Below are 25929 nucleotides of genomic sequence, written 5' to 3'. Positions count from 1 at the left end.
TTCCTTCCATCAATGTCATACCTTGGGAAACTATCTCCAGGATAGATAACAGAAAACATAAATATTTTTGCTGAGAGAAAAAAATGAAGACAAAGGTCAAAAGGGATCATGTAATGGGTTGAGTCAGGAAGGAAAAAAAAAAGGTATTTTTTCTCTCTCTTCTCTTTTTCTCCAAAACAGTCTTTATATAGAACTTGTTCATGAGCCAATTTATTTGATATGGAAAAAATGTGAAAGCAGCTAAATACACACACATGCAGAGACATACAGAGGTATGTGTGTTGGAGTTCAGAACTTGAATTACTAAGAGATAACGGAGTTGAAATAGTAGATTGACTTGGAATGATTTTTTACTTTGTTCAGAGTCTCAGAGAACATTCAGGTCAGGAAGCCCCACCCAGGTCTCCAGTAAATTCATTGGGACTCAAGGAAGCAAAGAGAAAGGCCAGCGAACACCTCAGGGTAGCCCTTGTTCTTGTCACACATTAGGGACCAGAGAAGTTTTCATTGAGTGAATGAAAGCACAAATGGTGCATAAGAACGTGGGCCTGGATAGTGATAGTTTTGGAAGCCAGTAGACACAGAACTAGGCATTTTAGTTAGTAGTTAAGGTCTTCAGCACTAAAGTGTGAGTGTCTAGACAGGAAAGGGACCAGATCTGAGTATTCCATCTAATCTCCACCTCCCAGGACAGGCTCTGGTACACAGAAAGTTCTCAATGCATATCTGTACATTGAATGAGTACTTGTATGAGTGAGAGACCCTGCAGATTCCTGGGCCTTTGAGATCATTTAGAGGAGTGGTATTGAACTTTAACTGGAATCAGAGACATCTGGAAAAGCCTAGACTCGGAGTTTCTGATGCTGTCTTCTGGGCTGGGCCTTGGGACCTGGCCTTCCTACGTACCCACTTGCTATTGATACTGCTGGTTGGGGGCTGCATTTTGAGAACCTGATTAATTGAAGTGGTCCTTAAACTTGACTGCACAAGATAATTACCCGGTGAGATTTTTAAAGTTCGGTGGTCAGGCCTCATCCTTATCCATTAAGTTCATACCCGGGAGTGGAGGGAAGAGTTTGGAGGGTATGCGAGTGAGACACAGATAACTTAAAAATCTTTCAAGTTTTCACATTGTGCAACCAAGTCTGAACACGAATAATCTAGTGCAACCTCCTCCTTGTAGAGGAGTCCTCTGAAGACTGGAAGGAGTATGTGACCAGCCTAAGATCGCAGAGCGAGTTACCTGGCTGAAAAGTAGTAACCTGGCTGAAAAAAGAACTCAGGTGCTTTTACTTCTTCAGTTTAATTTCTACCATTCCACACTTAGCACCTGATATCAGTGCTCCCATGCTCACAACTTGAGGCAAAAAATGAAAGTTGTGTTTAAACTGAGGTTTTAAGACATCTATTATTTATTACCCCATTGTTTTGTAAAGAAATTTTAAGTGGATGCATATTTATGGAGCTTTTACTACTCTAGACAAGTGAGATGGAGGAGACAGGGTTATGAAATCTTTTCAAGGCAGGACGATTCTTTACATTTTAAGTCCATTCGAAAACACAAACTAAGTGCTCCCTCTGAGTTCTTAAACAGATGTTCTTCATCTCTGAGTCAATGAATGGGCAAGGGTTTGCTTGTGATGTGCACGTTAATTGCTGGCATGTAAAAGGAAGTGCTGGTAAAGTGTTTGAAAGTGGTTCTGTCTCTTAAAAAGATTAAAAGTTTCCTCCAGAACTTGGTTTCTATTAATGATTGGCTTCATAAATATTTTCAAGTAGACAGAGCACAGATTGTCTCTTATATCATCTTACAATCAAAGAAAGAGCCACAAAAGACCCATAGAAACCATGGACTTCAACATTTTCATCACACAGAGGAGGAAATTGAGGCTCAACCAGACTGACTGATTTATCTAACGTCAGTAAGGGGAATGGCTGGAATCAAACACAAGACGTCTGACTCCTGAGCTATTGTTCTTTCTGAGACTCAAAGTGTTCCCTACCAACATCCATAGCATGTAATGAATGTTCAACAAATATTTGCTGATTGACTTCATAGAGTCTTAGTATCCAAATTAGGTGGCCAAGGCTCCCTCATTGGCAAGGTTAAAGCAGAAGTTGGAATCACATTATTAACTGAACAATGGTTAAATGCTCTGGCTTGAGAGTTAAGGTGGAATGCCAATCCTGATCTCACCACTTCCTAACCATGTGATTCTGGACACCTGACTTCACATCTCTAAGCTAATGTTTTCTTCTTTGTAAAAGCAGAAGGGTAATAGGACTGTGGATGCAGAGAATATAAAACAAGTAAAAGATGTATCTTAGCCCATAGTTTGGCACATAGGAAAAGCAAGAATTTCTTCATTATAATGTGACTTCTTGTGTAAAATATAAATCCTGAGGATGTTTAAAGAAGGTGTACTAGAGAGGAAGCTTGGGATATATACTATATTAAGGAGAAACACTAAGTTGTATAAAAGCATTGGCTATCCACAAGAATTATGGAGACCTAGATTTGCAAGGGCACGTAATGATCACATGGGTTTGGATCAGTGTTCCACTTCAAAAAAAGAAAACAAATCAAGAACCATGACTGGTGATGTTTACCTTCCAAAAGTCTCATACAAATACCCAGGAACATGGTCAATTCACAGTATTTCAGAGGTGAGCAACCTGCCATAACTTCACCTTTGTCTCACACACTGAAGAAGCAACCAGAATGCATGGATATTCTCCAGTGTAACATAGAAAACAAATCATTATCAAACTTCAGTCATTCTACTTTCATTAGGAACACATGACTTCTTCACTGCTAATCCCATCCAAATGCTGGGAAAACCAAGTTTCCGAAAGACTCGGATGCTTAGAGTCACACTTTAGAGCTATCAGCAAAATCCAAGCCTCCTAGCTCCTTATCCTTGCTCTTTCCACCATATCAGTTCTGCCTTGTCAAGACAATTCTATACACAATGCTACATTATAAAGCCCTAGAAGTGAGTCTGGCTGTGATGAACCTTCTTTTAATCCAGGCCTCTCTTTTTTTTTTTTCCTTCTGCATCCCACCCACTTAGTCCTCTACTTATCCAGAAAGTGCACTTACATGTCTGTGAATCTTCTATTAAGATGCAGGTTGGAGGCCACGTCCACCTGGAGAGGAGGGTCCCGGACCACTTTGTACTGCAGGGGCTTACACGCTAGGCAGAGCGGGCTGTCTGCAATGGAGGTCAACATGGCAGCATCAATCTCCAGGTGCTCATCCAACGTGTAGATCTGAATGCCATAAACCTCCTCGCCCACATCCCGGAGTTTGATGGTCAGTGGAACATCGCAGAATACATTCTGAGGGCCCAGGGAGATGTTCTTCCCCATTGTAGTCAACAGTTTGATGTCATTGACAGCCCCACTAGAGTCCCAGTCAGTGGAGACAAAGGTTACCCAGACTGTCAGAGACTCAGGAACCAAAGGATAATGGAATTCCAGTTCAAGGTAGCAGCCTTGTGGCTCAGGGCAGGCTGGCGGGACCGTGTGTGGGTTGACAGCTGAATTTGGGCTCCAGGTGCGGACACTGGATTTACAGGGCTGTTCAACATCTGGATGGCCTATGAAGAAGAGATGAGGATATGAGTTCCTGACAGACCTTCAGTCCAATCCTTGGAGTTTACTGCAGACCTCAGGAGAGGTTGGCCTGACTAGAACTCAGATAGAGGGAAAAAGAAAGGGAAGATTCTCAATGTTTTGGTGAATCAGCTATCTGTCTCACATCCAGCTCATCCCCATGACTGCAACAGATATCTTACGTGAAACACCAGACACTTGGTCAAGACTATATTCAAATAAGTGTCTTACTATTGAATTAATACCCAAGGTTTCCTTCCTCATCTGCCACATGTAGGTTTTGTGGCTAGGATGGAAATAAGAAAGGGACACATGTTTATCAAACACCTATGTCCCATAAACTTGTTTAATTCTTGTAAAGACTCATTTCAGAGGTGAGGAGATATGGAGTGAAATGACCCAAGTCTCACAGCTTGAAGTGTAAAGGTCAGCACTGGAAGCCGGTGTTGGCTCTGCTGGAAGTTCATATTCATTATTTTCACTACTGGATGCAGGGGCCACTAAAATAAACTAGATTCCTCATGGTGTTGCCTTTGGTGCAAGCTGCTTGGAGTGACAGAAGGGTCAGAAACCTTCAGCAAAGAGGAGGTGAGTGCAGATAACTTTCTGCTCCTTGGACTGAGGATTCTGGGAGGAAAATGTCCAGAACCATAAATGACAGAGCTGGAAGGCAGCCCTGGAGCCAACTTATCTCTCCTCCTCCCCTTCTCTACATGAGGTCATCCCACACCACTGAGCTTCTCCATGCTGACCAGTCTGATTCAAAAAGGGGAGGGCTGGGTGAGGAGCTAGGAGAAGGAAGGAGGGATTCTTTTGCTTTTTTCTCTTGGAGACAATGCCTCATCCCCACTGATCTCAGACTGCATCGACTTCTGAATTTTTCTCCACTGAGATCATTAGTCCTAGACCCTCAAGAGCTCTCCTTTGCTCTTCTGAGAATAACAATCAGGGCTCAATGTAATGATTGGCTCTAATTTGTTTAAGGGAGTGTAGCAAGAGATATAGATCAGTTAGTAAGGGTAGGTTGGAGGACTTTAAGCTGTTCTATCTGTCACAATTCCCCCCCCCCCCCCCCCCCCCCCCCCGGTTAGCATCAGTGGTTGGTGGAGGGTGGGGATGCTGTTACAGCATAACAGGAATCACTGTGAAATGAAAAACAGAAAGTCATCTGAGGTGGAGAAGACATTCCAGTGAAGGTTATACATGCCTTCAATCTCCTTGTGTCTTTCCACCAAGGGAGAAGAGAGAGGAAAAAAAGAGAGAGAAGAGAAGAGAAAGAGAAAAGAAAAAGGAGAACAAGGAAAATGCACAAAAACCTTTTTAAATGTAACACATGAGAACAAGGAGAGATGGACACAGCTCTAAGATTCCCTTTGCTCTTCCTTGGCTAGATTCACTCATCTGTTGCAGCAAATTCTAGCTAGAAGCAATCAGTCATTTAAGTCAAAGGCATTACCCACCTACACTGAAGCCTTTCTTGCCATCTCCACTCCATCCCACTGAGTTCCTGATTCTCTTGACTTCGTGGGTTGTTGGCACACATATGTCACTTATTCATTCAAAAAGATTTATTGAGGGTAGCATTTTAATATATTTGAAGCACATTCCATAGCCATTAATTAATGCATCTGCTCATCATCAAAATCCTGCAGGATCCCTATCATTTTTGTCTCTATTTTGTAGCTCTTTTTCACTCAATACAATACAGCTTTTGCTTAAAATGGGGCCTGGTCCAAATATAGTGAACATAGTGAATACTTAGTACATAAACGTTACAGGAAGAATCTTCTCTCTTGGTAAAGTTAAGGAAGAAGTGAATGGCCCCTGGACTACAGGAGCCTGCTGAGTGAGGGTGAGTGCCAGGTGAACGTTCCACTCACTCCATGGGCTTTCTCCTGGAATTGGCAAAGGATGGAGCGGTCTTTCTTCCTTCCTTGGAGAAGATGACTGTCAGAGGTGGAGAGCCATAGGAGAGCAAAGATGACAAATCTGTTTGGCTCAGGCTTTCTCTATGGTTTCTTGTTCATCAACAGAAGGGCCAAATGCTTTTCCAAAGGACAGAAAGGTGAGCCTAGTCATTTATTATGCGCAAGTGCATTAGGAATAGAAATCTTAGCAAGGTTTCTGCTTGTTTAGTTATCAGAGACAAACTTTTAGAAGTCATAAAGAACCTCAAGCGTCCCTGAGTCCAATTCATCACCAAAGCAGCAATCCCTTCGGTAACACCAGCTTCATGGATTGATCACCTTCTATGTGCCAGGTGTGATGCCAAGTACGTTACATGCCTCAGCTCTTTTCATCCTGGCAATAAGTGTATGATGCAGGTCTTATGAAACTCATTTAAAAGAAGAGGAAACTGAGACTCTGATGGTTAAGTAATTCCCTGATGGGGAGTAGAATATTCTGTGATACTGTCAGTCTGGGCAACACGCCAGGCTTTGAAGCCATGAAAGTTGGGTTAAAATATCAGCTATCCAGCTTCACATTGTGTTACCTACTGTAATACTACCTCACAGGGTTTCCGTGAAACTCAAATGGGATCAAATATATAATAGATGTGCATGCACACACACACACACACACACACACACACACACACACACACTAGCTCTGTTCTCACAAGTAAGGAAGAATTAATAAGAAAAGCTCAAGTTGGGGCCGCATTCCAAACCAAGAGAACAGTGGATAGAGAATATGCGTCCAGATGACTATGGTTTCGAGAGCAACGGGAGAGCAGCAAGTGGTCAGGCTGGCAAAGCAAGTAGAATCACATGTCACTTTAAGGGAATGAACTTCATATTGAGAGAGATGGGAGCTATTGAAGGATTTTAATCAAACAAATGAAAGTTATCTTTTTGGGAAAACCACTCTTTAAAGATAGATACTATTTATCTATTTTTCACGCATCCACCCATTCATCCATCTACCCATTTACCCATCCATCTATCCATCCATCCATCTATCTATCCATCCTCCAATCTATCCATCCATTCATCCATCTATCCAGCCATCCATTCATCCATCCATGTATTCAAAGATTAATTATTGAATGCCTGGTTTGTGTCAGGGTTGGCTAGTCCCAGAGAAAACAGGTTTCTAAAGATGTGGTCTCTGCCCTCATGGAGCTTCCAGTTTAGTGACGAGTTATCAGACATCTGTACCAAAGCAGCAATGAATGCATAGCTGTGCCTTGGAGAAAGAGAACATCACAGCAGATGAGGAAAACCCTGAGTCCTAAGGAGAAAAATGCACACAGATGGGAAAGTTGATAGCATGTATGATGGTGAGGCAGGGAGAAGAGCTGAGACAGGAAAGAAACTGAGGGATGAAGAAAGGATGGGAGGGAGGAAGGAATAGAGGGAAAGAGGGAAAAGGGAAGTAGGAGGGGGAAAGACACAAAGGTACTGTTACTTCATTTTTAATATATAGCCTTTTATGTATATAGTGATTAAATGAAAAGTCACATGTTTATATAAGTTGGCCACTAGGAGTGAGGCCAAATATGTGTGTAAATTATATTTATACATACTTATGCTGATTTAAATTTACATTTATGAAGATCTATTCAGACACCTATTCTATATTTATGTGCATATAGACTGCAGCTGTTGACACAAATATGGTTATAAAAATTTGGAGCCAAGTTTTTTTCCAGATGAATACTTCAGTGCACCTGAAATATTCTAGGCAGAAAGAGGAAAAACTCATGCAAATAAGAAAAAAAGAAAACAGTGCCATGTGTTAATCTCTCATAGAAAACCTAAGGCGTGTAATGTATTATATGCTTGCATAAGTGATCTTAATTGGGATTTCAGGCAGTCAGATCTGGCTAGTTAACTTCTGGGCTACAAATGTAGTGTGCTCTTGAATATTCCAGAAGAAATTTATCTATGCAATACAGTTTTTGCTAAAGAGATAGGAAAACAGGGTTTCTTTGGACTATAACCACTTTCTGTGGGCAAAGGCAAGAATTCCTGTGACTGTATTTACCTGAAGTTCATGGAATGGAGTTGATAGCATATGGTGGCTTTCAATAAATATGTTTAAATGAGGAGCCTTCTGTCTTGTTCTAATAGATTTAAAATAAATGAATTATAACTGCTTGGAATGTTGGAGCTGGAATGGGCATTCATTCTGTGGATAGGACACTATCTTCAAAGAAGATCCATGGCTCACTCATGGGCACAAGCACGTTGATGGACAGGTTGGAGCCTAGGTCAGCCCTCTTTACCCCACTCCATCCTGATCCCCTGCTCTTTCCCCAGTCCCAAATATATGGCTGGCATCGCTCATGGGTTTCGGAGTTTTCTGTCAGTTTGGGAAGTCCACAAACTTAAACACGCAAAGATAAATAGGATGAAAATGAGTTGAGAAATAAATTACAGAGTTTGGCTCATGGAAAAGTTTATTTCTTCAAGGATATTAAAAAGAGTCTGAGCCAAAGGGATCACAGAGCCTATGATGTGATGCTCTAAAAAAAGCACAGTGTCTTTCCCTGGCCTGCCTGCGCTGCATTTACATAACCTGAAGGAAACCGGGGGCTGCTAGAGTTCCTTGGAGGCCGGAGTCAGCTCAGGGAACCAGGGGTCTTGGCGTTTCCAGTGAACCCATTTCTGCATGTCAGGCTTTAAGAGGGTCAGGGATAAACCAGGAACAGACAGAACCAATCGATGGTTGGGCTATATAGAGGTATGTGGGGATGTCTGGAAATTATTTCATTCACACAAATGGTAGAACAAACCAAGATGACTTTAGCCAAAAAAGTCTCAGGAGAGTCTTGCTGACCCTACCTCCCAAACATCTCTCCATTTCACCAACCTCATCCGGCCACCTCCGCACCCCTCCTGGATTCCTGCACCACTCATGGGCCATTCCCTTTCCTCCAGCATGCTCCCCACGACCCCATTCTCTGCTCCAGAGGAGCCCAGCACTCTTTATAACATGTGCATCTCACCAGATCACAGACCCTTGCCAAGGCACGTGGGGTTTCCTTCCTGCCCTTGGCATAAACCCGAACCACTCCTCGTCTTTTGGTTGGTATATACCTCACCCAACCCCACCTCTCCCTACTCCACACCTTGCTCTTTAGGCTACAGATCCATCTAAGCTCTTCCAGCCTTACTGCAGAGCTCTCACTCAGGTGAGTCATGTCCATTAGCAGTTACTGTACCATAAATTAAAGCTGAGAAACTTTAAAGAACACACAAGCATGTGTTCCATGGGCTATCAGAGAAGTAATAACATCACATTCCATGGAGCTGCCGGGAAGCGCTACGACATTCTCAGGAGAGAGTGAGAGTGAAAAAGGTAAACCATGTCATGTATTATTATGAAAATAATTTTAGACTTTGAGGAACCCTAATGACCTAAGCCTTCAGATGCCAGGAGGAAACCATCCATTTAAAAGATACCAAATGTTTTTCACATTCTCCAATGCACCTTGCTTGCTGGTGTGGTGACATTTCCCAAGAAGTCCAAGGCTCCATTTATGGGGCAACTCCCCTTTTTCCTGCTCCCGCACCCCCTTCCCCCCTTACCCAGTGCTCCCTACTTCTTTTAGCACAGGTCTCATCACCCCAGATGGTGATTATCCATCTACTTCTCTGACTCTCCTCTATTATGGTTGGCTCAGCCTTGCTCACGTGTCCAGCCCAGAGCCTGGCATACAGGCCCTGCCATGGTTATATAATAGATGAGACTGGTTTATTCCCTGTGGGCACAGAAAGTGCTGTCTGGCTAGAGACATATACTTTCTCCTGTGAGAACCCAACATGGCTTAGGTCTGGGTGGAAAGGTCCTGACTGCCCAATTCAGGAAGGACTTTCTAACAAATGGAACTAGAACAGGAAGGCCAGGAAATACTGGTGCAAAAAGAGCCTGGTGTGAGGTCAGCCTTTGTGAGGGAGGGCACCGGGGGCTTCCTGCACTGGGTGAGAACCCCGGCTGGGTGACCCCGAGCATCCCTTCCACGCCTGAGGGCCTGTGACTCTGCGAGGGTGAGCTGAGGGTTTTTCCAGAATCCCTCTCGCTTCACATTCCAGATGGGCTTGTTTAGAGTTCCCGAGTTTGACTCTCATTTTTATTTTAAGCTACTTCAGAAGATTAAGTGTAGTGTTGTCATTTTTCTCTGTCACTTGCCTCTCTGATCCCTCTTCCTTTTTCTTTTCAACTTTCTTTCTGAAAATATAGAGGCAAACAAAGTTCTCACTGAACCTCAATGAGGAACCAGACTCCGCTCCCTATGAGGGATGGGTGTCCCCCCACCAAGAGACTGCTGACCTGCATGGGAGCAACAGGATTGGGAGTGGGGGTGCTCTCAGTGTAAGCCTGTGAGGGAGGCCAAGGCAATGCCTGAGAAGAGAATAGGGGGTTCCTGTCTCTCAGCCTGGCTTCAGCAGCTAGAGCTGATCCCTAGGCAACAGATACAGCAGAAGGGAAAGAGAATAGACAATAGTTTATGAGTCTCAGTTCCAAGCAGCCTTGCTTCAGGGTCACAGTGTAATAAAATATTGAGCAAAAGGTACTCTCTTAATTTTTATGGAAAACCAAGTGAACCTGGGAGCGAAGGGTACTGTATGGGACTACAGAGATCATTGGCCACTGGGAGGCTTGGGAGACTCCCCCGAACCAGGGAAGGGTCTGGTCACGGGTGGAGCCCATAACACGGCAACCATGAGATGCTTCCTTCAAGGGTCTTGCAGATCAATGGATCCCAAAAAGAAGGGGAAACTGAAAGGAAAAGTCATGACACATGTGATAATGCCCTGGATATTCCCATAAATAATTAAGAAAGAATTCAAGATACTGATGTCTTAAAGCCCCCACATGTGTACTGATCCTCAGATGACTTTGTACTGTAGCCTGTCAGGTTCTGGAGGTAAATATAGATGCATACCCGTCTTTGTGTGGCCTTGGCACCTACTTAATATCTCAGTGCCTTTGTTTCCTTATATGTAAAGAGGGATGATATACGTAGGGCAGGGAAGATACTCAAAGGACATGTACTAAATGAAGGCATGGGCATTGGACTTCATGTTGGGCAAAGAGTACAAACTTCCAGTTGGAAGATGAAAAGGTTCTGAGGTTCTAATCTGCAGCATGGTGACTACAGTTAGCAATACTCTACTGTTGCTGAGAGTTGCTCTTCAATGTTCCGGCACCATAAAAGGTTAAATAGGTGAGGTGATGCACGCGTTAACCAACCTTATTGTGGTGATCACTTTGTAATATACATGCATCAAATAATGACATCATACACTTGAAACTTACACAATGTTATATGCCAATTATATCTCAATCAAGTTAGAAAAAAGGACAAAAATGTTACAACTTAAAAATACTGGCCTTGCAGGGCAATCTAAGATCCAAGGAGATGGTATGGAGAAAAGATAATTGGAATCATAACACTCCAGATGGACCAAAAGAGGTGTTCTTTTCACACCCAACCTGTCTGTAAGCTTCCAGGCTGGCTCACCTTCTGCTTCCCGGGGACTCCAGTGTCCGGATGGGCCACAAGGCATCGGGGAGGAGGCGTTGATGGCATACTGCACCAGGATCCTCCCTTCCAGGCAAAGGTCACATGCTGATCCCAATTCTCTAGGAGGCCAAGGAGAAAAGGAAAATACACCGACTTAGGAACAGTTGAATGAGCCCCTGACTTCCCTAGGCCAAAGGCAACAGAGGACACAACTGTTTTACGTTATCCTCTTTCCTGACTATGCATGCCAAAGCTTCCAGGATATGACTGTAACTGAAAGTCCTCCCTATTGCCCAGCAAGAACCTTGTTGGGGCCTAAGTGGCTTCCATTTCAATGATGTATTCAATTCTTTAACTTCAAGGAGCATAAAATCAACAGGCCAAAGACACACTCACAACCTGCAGAATCATAATTCCATCAGCCACCCAAACCTCCACTGAGAATCTGATGTGCAGTTCTGAGAAAATCAGTCGCCCCATTTGACTTGAAATTTTATCCTTTTACCAATATTTATCAGGTACCTACCATGTGCCAGGCACCATCCTGTGTCCCAGGTATTAGATAGGAAGAAGGCATGGTTTAGTTCCTCCACCTGAAAAATGAGTGGGCTGAACGAGAAGATAACTAGAGAACCTTCCAGCCTTGACATTCTGGGAATGGATGAGTCACTCCTTGGTTAAACACTCAAAAGCGTTTCCTTGCCATGCCATCTCATTCCTTTTAGCAGCTTTCCAAGGGGCAAGCCAATCCCTCAGAGGAACTAGCCCCAGAAGTGGAATATTATGATGGCTACCCCTACTGTCTACTGTCTTGTATCTGGATCCAAATTCTCTTTAGCCACAACAGCCTCTGGGATCCTATTTGTTCTCCAGACTTGGCAAATGTTTGAGAGGCAGTTGCCAGGAGGGGAGAGAGATGAACCCTCATGTACTAGGTTGGACCCAAAATTCCACAAATCTGAGTGACTACTGCAAAGGAACTGGAAAGGGAAGAAAGATGCCAAGAAATGTGCCAGCCCGACCCATTATTTCTCAAAATGCAATGATCCTGCCAATAACTCTTTCGTCATTCCTAGAAGGTCCTTCCTTTGGCTTCTTGCAAGAACACAATGGGGTAGCCTTAGGGCTTTCCCTTCACAGGGAAGCTCTGCAGCCTCTGGACTCACATGGTATGGAAGAGTGTGCTGTGGACGCCACAGTTTGCTGATGCTTCCCATTCCTCCTCCACACGGATGCCAGGGAGCTCATCCCCAAACCTAAAGCTGAGCAAGCCATGCCCCTGCTTTCTGCTTATATAATGTCAACATGTGTAATTGGGTGGATGGACTGATAGATGGATGGATGGGTAAATACTAGTCATTCAGAAAAATTGCTAAGATTCCTGACTAACCTAGACTACTTCTTCAAATTTCAGAATTTACATCCTTAGCTTCATCATTGAAAATATAAAACCATACATAGGTAGGAAGTTTAAAAACACACTAAATATTCAAAGATAGGAAAATAATTAAATAACCTAAGATTAATTTGCTCAATGAAATGGTAAGTAGTTATTCCAAAAATATTTATAAAGATGATGAAACTTCATGGAGAATGTAAGCTATAATGTTAAGTGGAAGTCATATTCAAGACTGAATTTATAGCCAGAATTTCAATGCTGTTCCAATAACTTTAACATGACAAGATATTACTGGAAGTAATTTCCAGGTGGTGGAACACAAGATGATCCCCTATTTTTATTTCTTTTGGTTTTCTGAGTTTTCTAAATATTCTGAATGTGGACTAGCAATAATAACAACTATACAAATAAACTTAAACAAATGATGACTGAAGAGAGAAAGATTTGCTCAGCACCACTATGGAGGACAGAGTTCCATTACAGTGAACACAGTCCATGCAGAGCAGCTCTGCATCACATGAATGCCCCTGATGACAATGACATTAAAAATGTCCCGGGATGGAATCAGAAACCACAGTGACCTAAATGGCCAATGAGTCTTTCTTTCTGTTTCTTCAATTTTTTTCTGGACTATATTTATATAGTCACCTACACTTCATTGAGTTCTTGACACATCCTAGGTTTCCAATAAATACTTTAATGATGAATAAACAATCATACACCTGACAGCAATGTGCCTTATTTTCACAGAGCTCCAAGAAGTGTATTCCCTCATATTCAACCATCAATTCACATGTTCATTCATTGTTTGACCTATACCCATGGTTGGCAAACTGCGGCTTGCGAGCTACATGTGGCTCTTTGGCCCCGTGAGTGTGGCTCTTCCACAAAATACCACAGCCTGGGAAGTCTATTTTAAAGAAGTGACATTAGAAGAAGTTTAAGTTTAAAAAATTTTGGCTCTCAAAAGAAATTTCAATTGTTGTACTGTTGATATTTGGCTCTGTTGAATAATGAGTTTGCAGACCACTGACCTATACATTCAATGGATGTCATTGAACAGCGTCTGATGGCTAGTGCTATACAAGTCCTAAACACTGGCCACCCGAGAGTCAGGATATTAGATTAGGAAACTAAGGCTCATTAGTACAAAGTAATCATCGTAAGGCCATAGCTTGAAAAACCATAGATTTTGTGGCCTCTATCAAAATCAGGCAGTGTCTATACATCCAGGGAGTATATATGCATGTTTCTTACCTTTAGCATTTATTTGATTTTCATGTATCTGTATCTACAGAGATACTATAGACACACACACACACATCAAAATCATAGAAATACAGGACACTAATGCTGAAAGAGATCCTCTTTTATATCTGGGTACCTTGAGAGTCAGTGCTTAAGCTCAAAGTCTATGCTGTCAAATATGGCGGTTACTGGCCACATGTGGCTATTTAAATTTAAGCCAATTAAAATTTAACAAATTTAGAAACCCAGTTCCTCCATCCCATCTGTCACATTTCAAGTGCTCCATGGTCACAGTTGGCTAAAGGCTACCATATCGACAGGGCAGGTAGAGAATATTTCCATTACTGTATAAAGTCCTATTTGGACAATGATTCACTCAGACATCCACTGTACATTAGTGGATTAACTTCTCTCTTGTGCATCTAGAATAGTACTAGTCATACAACATCCTTGGGAGATTTGAGAAAATAGTCACTCAAGTGATTGTCTGTGTTCTGGGATTTGGGAGAAGAATGCTGATGAGAAAGGCTAGCACCCTTTAGCTTTGAAAATGGAACACAGGCTGAGGAAGAGGGCATGGGTAAGATCCGAAAGCCTTCAGACCCCGATCTCCTGATTCTCAGTTCAGTGCTTTTCCTAATATGCCACAGCCAATTGTTCAGATAACTGAAACCAGCCAGTCAACACATGTTTGCAAGACAGATAGAAATAAAGAAGTTAGGAAAGCCGGGGGGTGGCCCTGAATTATTTATTCAGTTGCCCATGTGTGAGGACACAGGCTGTGGGAGGATCTGAACATGTTGTTTTAAGGAAAGCTCTTGTATTCTCTGAGACCACAGATGTGAGCAACAGCAGGAGGACTAGAGGATGGCCAGGGGCGAGAGGCTGGCATTGATGGATGTAGTGGAAAACACCAGAGATGGTGCAGAGAAAGAACATCTCCAAGTAGCTAAGCAGCTCTGGAAACTTTGTACAATATGAGAGCTGATATATGTTGAACACAGAATGTGTGTGCTGGGCATATCACAGAGGTCATCTTGTTGAAATTCCCCCAAAACTCTAGTGAAGAGGGCATGATTAGCACCTTTTTATGGAAGATCAGAGGGCCAGAGAGAATCCGAGAGGTGCGATCGCTTGCCCAAGGGCCCACGGACTGGACTGGTAAGGCTGAGATGGAACACATACAACCTGACATCAAAGACTGTGTATTTCAAACTAAGCCAGTTTTTGGAATATAAACTGTCTGTATGGGAAAGTGACATACATATTTCCATTTCTTTACAACAATTTATTGAACTGTGGACTGACTTCCTTCAGCCATAGACTATGATCTACGTAGCTGTTAACCCTAATTAGACATGTTTCTAAAATGTCAGTTTTAATTTAACATATGATAACTCCGTTATGAAGTCTTAGACTGAACAGAATAGCTATTGTATGAGCCTCAAGTACCAACTGACTATTGGTTATTAAAAACATATTGATTGAAACACAGGGCACTGTAAAATAGAGCCATATCTCATTACACAACAATTAACCCTCCAATAGGTTTCCAACAATCAGATGGTATTTATTTAATGGACAATAACGGCTTTATGAAATACAAATTGAATACATACTTAGGAAGCTTCATTTACAAAACTTCCATTTTTAAGTGGAAGTGAGGCCAAGGCTGGACCAAAAGCCTGATACTTCTCATTGCCACAGAAAAAATAAATAAATCCACGGGCTGCTGGAAAGCCTGCTCTGAAGTGTCACATGAGGTTTCCCAAACCCAGCACTGAGCTCCCAGTGAGGGTAGTAGCAGAGGAGGGGGAGGGATTTCTGCAGAGGTTAGGGAGTGTCTTTCCTCCCCTGTGGTCACATCCCCCCGCTGCTGAATGAAGGGTCTAGATTCAGGGACTAATGGCAGAATGGAAAATTAGAGCCCCAATTTAATGTGGTGCCATGATCGAATATATTTTTAAACACACACACACCCCTACCTCCTTTATAATTTGGACTTTGTAAGGACTTAATTAACACACATGAGATTCTGAAACCAGGCATTGTCAAATGGGAGCTGGACTCCAACTCCTACCACCTTCTATGGGCTTCTGGTCAAATCTCCCAGCCTCTTTGAGTTCCAGTCCTTTCTCACCTGGCAGATAGGGAAGATGATCTCCCTTTTACAGAGTTACTGGGAAGGTAGAATGAGACACTGTATACAAAGCATTTAGAACAGAATCTGGCACAGAGTAAGCACTGGATAGGTCACCATAACCACAGAGAATAGGAATTAATGATTAGCTGCTTATTGTTTCTTGCATCATCCAGACTATATCATCATAATTGGCTAACCATCCCAAAGAAGAGCTAGGGGGCTGGGGTGGGCTATGATATACTAATCAGTCTAAAATTATAGCTAAGTTCCAAAACAGGTGTCAACATGTCAACATCGTAGCCTGTTTTCATGACCCTCTAAAATTCAAGCCCCTGAAGCCAGAGGTCCTCAGTGGGTCTCAATGCTGAAAGGCATCTCGAGAGAAGGTCTCCACTTCAGGCACTGAGGCCTCATGAGGCCCACTTTTCAGGAGAGCAGAATATGGCTCAGGGAGAGAGAGTGACTTGTCCAAGGCCACACAGCTAGAAAATGAAAGACAGGGGAGCGGAACAAGGCATTCTGTGCCTCAATTTATCATTCCTGGTCTCCCAACAATTCTACCTTTCATTCTACAAAGAAACACTGCTCACAGTCTAAGATTACATATATATGCACATGTCTATCTATATTATACATATGCATGTGTACTCACATGTAATGTATGGATATATACATAAACATATACACACCTTCACGTATAACATGTCTACAGAGGTGTTAACCAATTTCAAGCTTTAAGCTCTTAGAGATGAGATCAGCACCTCTATCCCAGAAGTGATTCTAAATAAAGGTTTCAGGTTTTTAATACTAAAATAAAGCTAAACACTCACTCCATTCATATAAAATGTATTTTATTATTTATTAATTTATATTAGCCAGCATTCATTTATTCCTTGACCCTCAAATGTATCATGTGCCTCTATGGACCAGTCACTGTGTTAGGTGCGGGGAGCACCTGTGGACGGAGGGCAAAGACAAAGAACATAGCAAAAGCTCTCTCCCAGTTTCCCTTCCCTTCCAAGTTTCCCTCTTCTTGGCAGGAGAGAGCAAGCGGAATCAACACTTCACGGGCCATGCTCACCTTTCAAAGAAGTGGCCATCGATGGGTGGAAACCACTCCAGCGTCACGGAGTCAGTCGTGTGGCCCACAATCTGGGGAGCCAGGGCAACCGGCGCCGGTTTCTTGGAGGGCTGCCAGCCCTGGTACACCAGGTCCAGGTAGCAGTGCATTCTGGCGACTTGATTGGGCGTGAAGGAGTCAGTGCAGTCGTCGTCTGCAAGGGGCAGAGGGGGAGATAAGAACTTGGCTGCATGGGCCGGCATGCAGAAGGATGACGTCTCTTGGAGGCCTGAGAGCCAGCACCCCAGCCCTTGCCAACTCAGAGCCGGCCTCTTCCAGCACTCAAGAGTTAATGGTCTGTGAACAAATTAGTGCAGTCATCACTTCTGGAGACAGGTGAGGGGGAACAGGCGGAAGGGGAGGGTGGACAGGACTGAAAAAGCACATCTGAGACAAACAGGGAATAGCCCAGAGGTCAAGGCTAAGGACAAGGGCAGGACAAGCTGCTTTCCCTGAGCCCCAAATGCACTGGTCTATATATCACACATTCCCTTATCTGCTCCCTCCCTCACCATTTATTCACTGTCTTCATTCATTCATTCATTCACTTGTTTACTCATTCACTTGTTCCTTTATGCACTCACTTGTCCCTTTACTCTTTCCTTCACATGCATCATCCACTCATTCTTTCATTCTGCTATTCACTGATGTAGTGAGAGTCCTTCAAGCAAACCTTGAGCATCTATTGCATATTCTCTGCTCTGTGCCAAGGGCCACAGAAAAGTGGAATGTGGAACACCCTTGCCCTGAAGAAGCTATCCATCTAGTGCTAAAGTGAAGGTCAATTAGTTGTACCAGTCAAGGTTGTTATGAGGTCTATGAAGCCATGTGACCACCGATGAATAGAAAGAGGCAGCATGTTGGGAAAGGAGAGTGAGCCAGGGAGGCTTCTGAAGGAGGAGGTACTGGAGGTCCATCAGATTGCATGGCTAAGGCTGGGAAGAAATTGGAGGGACTGCAGGGGACAAGGCTGCAAGACCACAGAGGCATAGTATGGGAATATGAGGACGACACCTGTACAGTACTGACATAGGACATTTATCATGTATGAGTGAGGCACAATGCACTGTGCTTTAGATACACTGAGCTCTCCCATTATTTTTTGGAATAAACACTACGAAATTCTCCACTTTAGAGATGGGATTGAGACTGAGAGAGATTAAGCAACGATTTGAAGATTACAGAGCTTGAGAAAAATTTGGGATTCGAACCCAGGCAATCTTGACTCCAAGGTCAGGCTTCTAATCAATATGAGACCTTCTTTCTGTGCATAAGTGAGACTTTGTGTGGGGAAAGCATCCTGCAGGTGCTTGATAAATGGAAGCTGAGCCTGAGGGGGCTGGAATACAATCTCTTGAATGTCTTTTGATGCAATGACCTTCAATCCTCTTCTCCCTTCTCTAAGATGTGGACTGCAGGTGGTGATCCGGGACTCAGCCCCCAAGGAAGAAGCTTGGCTCCCGTCTGTTCCTTCAACAGCTTTATTCAGCTGCCCCACTGGCAGAGCCAGGCACCTTTTTGGCTTGGTTTCCAAAAACACCACTTCCCAGAGGTGTCCGCCTGGTCAGGGTTTCCGCAGCTGGGCCCCAGACGGAGGAGCACGGGGCTCGCCAGATCTTAAAATAAACCCACCGCTGGGAATCCTGCAGCATAAGCTCACTTCACTTATCAAACCAACAGAAAATAAGTTTGGGCAGGTGCTGGGCAGTTGGACGTGCCCTTGAGAATCCAGCTTGGGGAAAGGGCAGGGGTGCAAGGAGGGTATACACAGAAGCTGCCTCTGATACCCTTAGTAATTTGTGACAGTTTCCTTTCCAGCCTTCTGGGGAAGTCTTTCACAACCTGAAGGAAGCAGAAGAGCCTGATGTTCCTTAGCAAGTTCTGTAAAAGCATGACTAACCCAAACCTCTCTCACGTCCCGATTCCTCCTTGGAAACCAAACATTCTATAGTTCCCTATTGCCTGGAGAACAGAGTTCAAACATCTCAGTCTGAGAAGGGCCAGGTCATCAGGGTACAATTTTCTTTGTTGCTAAGAGCTTTGCCGTTCATCCTGGAAGCCATGGGAAATCCACTGGATGAGCTAGAGGCAGGAGAAGGGCATGAGGGCTAGGGCAGTATGTCTGCATAGTTAGATTAATGCATATGGGATCTGGAGTCAAATGGGTAAGCGATTCCATGCCCTAGGCACCTCAGCTCACCATCTGTAAAGTGGGTGGTTAAGGGCTGATCTTAGAACATAGCTAAGGGATAAGGGGAGTAGAACACTAAGAAGCATGATAAATGCTTAGTACATGCTCACCGCCACATGATTGGGTGCCTGTGTGTGTGTGTGTGTGTGTGTGTGTGTGTGTGTGCATGCATGTGTGAGTGTTAGAAAACTTGGAGAAGGAAATAAACAGAATATAAAATAGTCCTCCTCTTTGATCTAGCAATATCACATTTAGGAATTCAATATGTATGAACATATGGATATATGAACATATATGAGGAAATCTATGTAAAGGACTTTTTAAAGCATTATTTAGCATAGTAAACATATTAGAAATAGCACATCTCTCTATTAATAAGAAACAGCTGTGTAACTTAGGCCCGGGCATAGAACAGAATACAAATCAATCATTTCCAAATAAAGGAAGTAGCTTTACATCTCGGATCCTAATGTATAAATGAGGGGATATTTAAATCAGTCCCACGCCATGAGCTGTGCACATCCGTGAGCTGAAGCACAGAAAGCATCAATCAAGATGAATGGAGGGCCGAAACTGGTTTGGCTCGGTGGTAGAGCGTCGGTCTGCAGACTGAAAGGTCCCAGGTTTGATTCTGGTCAAGGGCATGTATAATATTATACATTGGTTGCAGGCACATCCCCAGTAGGGGGTGTGCAGGAGGCAGCTGGTCTATGTTTCTCTCTCATCGACGTTTCTGGCTCTCTATCTCTCTCCCTTCCTCTCTGTAAAAAATCAATAAAATATATTTTTTAAAAAAAAAGATGGAGGATAAATTCAGTTTTTCTCTATACACTCTGATTTATTTCTTGTAACCCCAAAGAAGCACATTTACCTTTTATAACATAAAAATTAGTCATTTCCATGCCTGTCAGTAAAAAGAGAATTTGAAAATAGAACCTGGTAGGGAACTGAGATGCCTCTGCAATTTGAAGTTGAAGTCAGAAAGGAAAGTCTGTCCCGGATGCATAACTTAGAGATGGAGCTGTTATCAAAATCCTGGGTGAGGTATCAAAGGGTTCTGTTTAATCACAAATGCTCTGTCTCAATTAGCTCATGTCTAGCTCACCACCACCACGTGCCTTCCCGCCTGACATCTGTGGCCACTTTACCCTGGTCTCAGGACCAGCCGGCACATCTTGTTCTTCTGTCCCCATCATGTCCCCTAGCGGAAAGGAATTTGGGGCTGGCATCCTGCTGGGAGCCCGCACCAGTCCCATAATGTTTATGGAGCCCTGAGTTTGCCTAAGGAACTTGGTTTACATCTGTGGCGGGAGGTGCAGGGCCTGGGCGTGGTTCCTCCACTTCCTGTGGAAAGGTGGCCAAGTGCTGACCCCTGCCACCCTCATTTTTACCCACTGGAAAATAGGAAACAATGAGGGTACCTGCCCCCTAAAGCTAAGGAGGGTATTTAGCAAGCTGACCCAGGTCTAGTTCATGGATAACTGAGTTGCCTTTTGTAAAAGTCCCTCCCTGTGTGTTGTCTTAACAATAATGATAAAGACAATGACAGTAATAATAAAGGAATATGAAAATTAAAGATATTCACTGCAGGACATTTATAATATGGTAAAAAAAAAAAAAGTAACAAAGAAATAAATATCACCCTAAACTCATTACCTAGAGGTAACATAACTAATATTTAGTATACAGGTATGTGTATATATGTATGGATATGAATATGTAAATTTCTCAGCACACACATATACACACATGCGCTTGCACACACACACACACACACACACACACACACACACCTGGTCTTACTTTATATATAAGACTCTGTGACTGTGTGTGTGACTGTTTTCACATTAAATAACTCATAAATGGCCGAAACCGGTTTGGCTCAGTGGTAGAGCGTCGGTCTGCGGACTGAAAGGTCCCGGGTTCGATTCCGGTCAAGGGCATGTGCATTGGTTGTGGGCACATCCCCGGTAGGGGGTGTGCAAGAGGCAGCTGGTCGATGTTTCTCTCTCATCGACGTTTCTGGCTCTCTATCCCTCTCTCCTCTGTAAAAAAATCAATAAAATATATTTAAATAACTCATAAATGACTCACTAATTATCATGGACTGAACACTAGCTATAATACTAAGCCTGTCACCTATATGACAACACCTATTACACAAGGTAAGTGTGATATGCTCCATGGTATCCATGAATCAACCGAGGCTCAGAATGGAGTAGTAACTTGCTTGGCTCAAAGGCTGGTGCATAGAGGTTTCAAGTCCGGTACCTATGCCCTGAACCTCAAACTCTGAACCACTCCACCACTCTCCTAGAGGCCACATAGTGTTGCACCCTGCAGATGCCTTGTGATTTATTTCAGCAATCCATTCCCTTCGGACTTGTAAACTGTTTCTCATTTTTCACAAATATAAGCATTTTTCTTCTACACCTGGCAGATAGTAAATTCCTAATTAATATTCAGAGAATGAACCTTGCTAAGAACATTCTTCTGATTAAATTTTTAAACACATCAACTGATTTATTTCCTTAGGATATGTTCTTTAGATATGGGATAGCTGGGTGAAGCATATGGCACATGAAGGGCCCTGACACGGAGGAAGATGGTGATAAGACAGTGGCTCCCAGAGGTTGGAGAAGGCTGGTTACCACACTCCTGGGGGGAACCAGTGCTTGGTGGGCCCCTAGGGCCTGTTATCTTCAGGAAGGACAGTCCTGGCTGCTGCCCTCCTATCTGCCCAGGGCAATTTGACCACACTCTCTTTTTGCTCAGCTAGGTTTGCCCCGTCACCTGCTTGATGCCAGCTTGATCTGAGCACCTGGGACCCTCTCAACTTCACCTAGTATCAGAAAGAACCAGATAATTACTAATTGATAACCTTCCAGTGAGAAAAACTGTCTTGGTTTTGCTGTGTGACTTCAGACCAGCTACTGATGCTCCCTAAACCACACTCTGTGCATCTGTAAAATGGGTGCAATAATAATAGCTGACCTTATCGGGTTATTTGGAAAGTTCTGTGAGAGAAACCTATGAAGCGTTTCACACAGTGTCTGGCCTGTCATTGAAACTCAATCATCAATGAGGGTAGCCATCAATGAGTATAGCCACACTGAGCCTATCAATGTGGTAGCCACCAGCTAGGCATAGTTATGTCAACTGAAATGAATTACAATTACTTAAGGTTAAGAATTCAGTTCCTCAGTCTCACTAATGGCTAACAACCTGGGCAGCACAGACACAGAACAGAACGTGTTCTGTCTCTGCAGAACGTTCTGCAGACTCCTCACCCCACTAGTGGCCAGGCCTGAGGAAGAAGTACTGGGAAGGCAGGACTCCAAGCAGTTGACCCCTTGGAGATCCACCCTCTTGCCTGGACTGCAAGGCCCCTAAACACTGTTCTCCTGCTCTCCAGGCCCTGAGAACCCGATCTTGCTCTGCATTTTGAATTTCATCCAGCTGCTTTTGTCACCTCATCTATCAGAGATCCTAAGGAAAACAAACATTTCAAAGCTCGTGGTCGCCTTGAATATGCTTTTGCGGGTGTAAGTTTGTTATCGTAGCTCAGTGAATTAGTTCTGCTGTTAATGGGTCACTGAGCTGAGGGGTTCCTTTAGAAAAACAACAGTAAATCAATCACTCTTTAGATCTGTACAAAGGGGAACAAAAAGAGATTTAGTTTATGGGGGTCTGGTAGCTAGTGGCAGCTCCTAGGCTCCTAAGAGGCCGGCAAGCTTCCAAACTCATGTTATTGTTTATTTTCCATGTGCGTGGCGCTGGCCAAGGAAAGGTGCCGCAGAAATGGACCGTAAGCAGGGCTGTGTGAGGGCACAGGGCACTGGATGTGGGATGTCCGCTGGGCTGGGAGTGGAACCCAGTGGGAATCTGCTTTTGAGGAAATACCCAGCACTCTGGTCTTCTCAGAGAATGAAACCTAAAGACTCTTTATGGTGCTCAGGTGGGGATTGAGTCTTAGACTTCAGCTTTGGACTGTATGAACCTGAGATCCCCAAAGATCACAACCCAAACGGGAAAATAGGAAGACCCCTGGGGATCATCCAACTCAATGCGTGCTCATAGCAAAGCCATCTTTCTACATGCAATCTGAAGCATAATGCCGACAGGAATGAAAAAACACTTGGAGATCCTCCCTAGTTCAAGTGGAAACTGAGGCCTAGAGCCCCACCCAGGGCAGTCTCTGACGCTTCTCTGTGGAGCAGGATGGGAAAACCACCCAGGCTTCTCAGTTTCCCTCTCTTCCATCCTCTGGGTCTTTGGTGAAGAGTGGCACCATTACAGAAGGAAAGAAGCGATGCAGTCAGATGCATGACCTGGGGCACAAAACTTCAGTGCATCCCAGAACTGTTATCTGTAAAATGTGGATAGTTCCTACCCCTTAGATTTTTGGTTAGAATGAATTGAGAATGCGTCTACTCTAAAGTCCTTTATGAATGATAACCTTTTATATAAGTAGAAATACTGTAATTGATAAGCATCAATTTTGTAGGTCTATTATATAAGAGAATTGATTCACTTTCTTGTGTCCCTGGCTCCCTCTCTCCCTTTCTTCCTAACAAGCATTTATTAAGCACATAGACCCTGTTCTGGGTGCTAGGAATATAGTGATGGACTAGAGACAACCTGCACCTTCACAGAATTCCCTTGTTCTAGTGGGAAAAGAGGCCCTAAATTGAGTATTAAAATAGAATCTGTGCAATTTTGTAGCTCTTGCCTTACACAGGGCTCTTGCTTAAAGGGACCAGCAGTGAGGGCTGTGGCTACTCTGGGGAAGGGGTGTCTTGTTTTAATTTGCCAAAGATGTTACAAGGGCTAGAAGTGGTCTTCACAGATGCTAAAAGGAAGTGCGGGGCATCCTAGAACACAAGGAGTGAATCCGTAATACTGTTACTAGAGGGTTTTGGAAGGACATGTGCACTTAGAAAAAGGACAAATCAATCTCATGTAATCATTATGTACTTGCAAAACTAAAAGCATTCCATTTTTTAATTTTTATTGTAATAAAATAGCAAAGGAGGGTGTGAGAGTTTTATGGTGTGTGTTTTTTGTTTGTTTGTTTGTTTGTTTGTTTGTTTACGGTTCAAATACCACGAGCTGAGAAAAATACAGCTGAAAAACCAGGAGGGATTTTAGAAACAGAGTCTAAAGAACCCATTTTCTTGAGAAAAGAGAGGAGATGGGATGGGCTGAAAGGCACCAGGTGGCAGCCACGCCTCTACTCTGGTGTCCTGAGTATCAATCAGTCTGAGGGCTTTCCAATGTGCATCTTCCTGAGGAGCTTTCAAATGCAGCATCACCCACAGACACTTGATGTTTTCAAGGTCACAAAGTTAGTGAAGGCAGACTGAGCACTGAAACCAAGGGGTCTGACCTTGAGGGTTTCATTTAAGCAGAAGCACATAGAATACTTATCAACCAGGGCATGACTTACTTTCTAAGAAAGAAGCTGCAGTAGAAAGGTTTACCAGGAGTATTATCCTGATAGCCTGGAATGAGGAGTTGTTGGGAAGATGTATGAGCAGCGGTAAGCAGCTTGCTCAAAGATACTATGAGTCAGGACTGGAGCCTCTATCTGCCACCCAGCCCCGGGAATCCTGCCAAGAGTGGGGCCCTACCTGCATAGCTCATGAAGTTGTTGTAAGGAGTGTCGAAGAAGCTATGAAAGCCACAGGTGTCGTTTCCTGGCCCTGGGTCACCACAGAACTTGTATTTGGGGGCTGGGTTGGTGTCACTGCAGAGGTCTCCCGTCTCAAAAGAGGGCTCGGTCTCCATGCAGGGGTCACTGCAAGACTGGATTTCTGAGATGCCTCGGAAGATGTGATAGAGGCCCAGGCTGTGCCCGATCTCGTGGATCATGGTGTGGGTGTGCCCAGGAATGCCATAGACAGATGGGTTCAGGACGATGCCACCTGCAAGGGGAAAACCAGAGCATGAGGCAAGCTGGACACTTTGCTTCCTGATTCAGGAATCCCCTAATCAATGGGGTGCTGCCCAAAGTACCCATGGGCTTTTCCATCCTATGCCTCCAACTGCCCTGGGAGCTATTGTGACTTGTCATATGAATCACTGATTCAGTAGGAAGGAGTCTCAAAAGTGATTTTGTGCAATCCCTTCATTTTCCAGATGGAAACACCAATGCTTACAAAAGTGAGGCAACTTACCCAAAGTGATCTCCAACTACTTAAGAGAGATTGCATAATTTGAACTCAAGGCCTCTGATTTCTGGGCCGGGAAACATTTCTGCTGCAACTTCTTCCTTAGAAAGTAAGTCACGCCCAGGTTGATAAGTATTCTATGTGCTTCTGCTTAAATGAAGCCCTCAAGGTCAGACCCCATGGCTTCAGAGCTCATTCTGCCTGGATGAACTCTGTGACCTTGAGCAAGTCAATGACCATCTTTGAGTTCCAGTCCTTTTGCTCTCTAGTCTCTGCTGCCAGCACTGTGTTGCACTTGTAAAGTGACCATAAAGCCAATATTTCTTAAGCATTATGATGTCTCCTCGGCCAGCAGTTGAGTGTTTCCTGTGTATAATCACAGTCATTCCCAGCCCAGCAAGACTGGCACTGATATCTGGAGAAGTGAAGCGACTGGAGCTGAAATCTGAACCATGACCCCTGGACTCCAAAGTGAGGGTTCTTTATCTGAATTCTACAGTGGATGCCTACCTCAGGGACCAAAATATGGTATCTCCTTAAATGTGTGTTAATATTTGTTG

General features: G+C 43.7%; 1 protein-coding gene across 2 annotated transcripts in view; it reads right to left on the bottom strand.

The window, feature by feature from the left end:
- The window catches only part of PAPPA (pappalysin 1), a 214836-nt gene that overhangs the window by 131176 nt on the left and 57731 nt on the right, over positions 1–25929 (bottom strand). The window contains exons 4-7 of one of the 2 annotated variants that reach the window (XM_084898873.1): positions 24830–25123; positions 16967–17159; positions 11093–11214; positions 3104–3602 (exon numbers count right to left, since the gene is read on the bottom strand). In XM_084898873.1, the coding sequence (XP_084754999.1) occupies positions 3104–3602; positions 11093–11214; positions 16967–17159; positions 24830–25123 (1108 nt within the window). The remainder of the gene's footprint in view (positions 1–3103; positions 3603–11092; positions 11215–16966; positions 17160–24829; positions 25124–25929) is intronic. The other variant, XM_084898874.1, reaches the window with a different exon arrangement.

Source organism: Pipistrellus hanaki, assembly GCF_964339955.1.
Source record: "Pipistrellus hanaki genome assembly, chromosome: 11".
NCBI classification, from domain to species: domain Eukaryota; kingdom Metazoa; phylum Chordata; class Mammalia; order Chiroptera; family Vespertilionidae; genus Pipistrellus; species Pipistrellus hanaki.
Note: the sequence above shows the minus strand (reverse complement) of the source record. Positions and strands in the feature narration are given on the sequence as shown.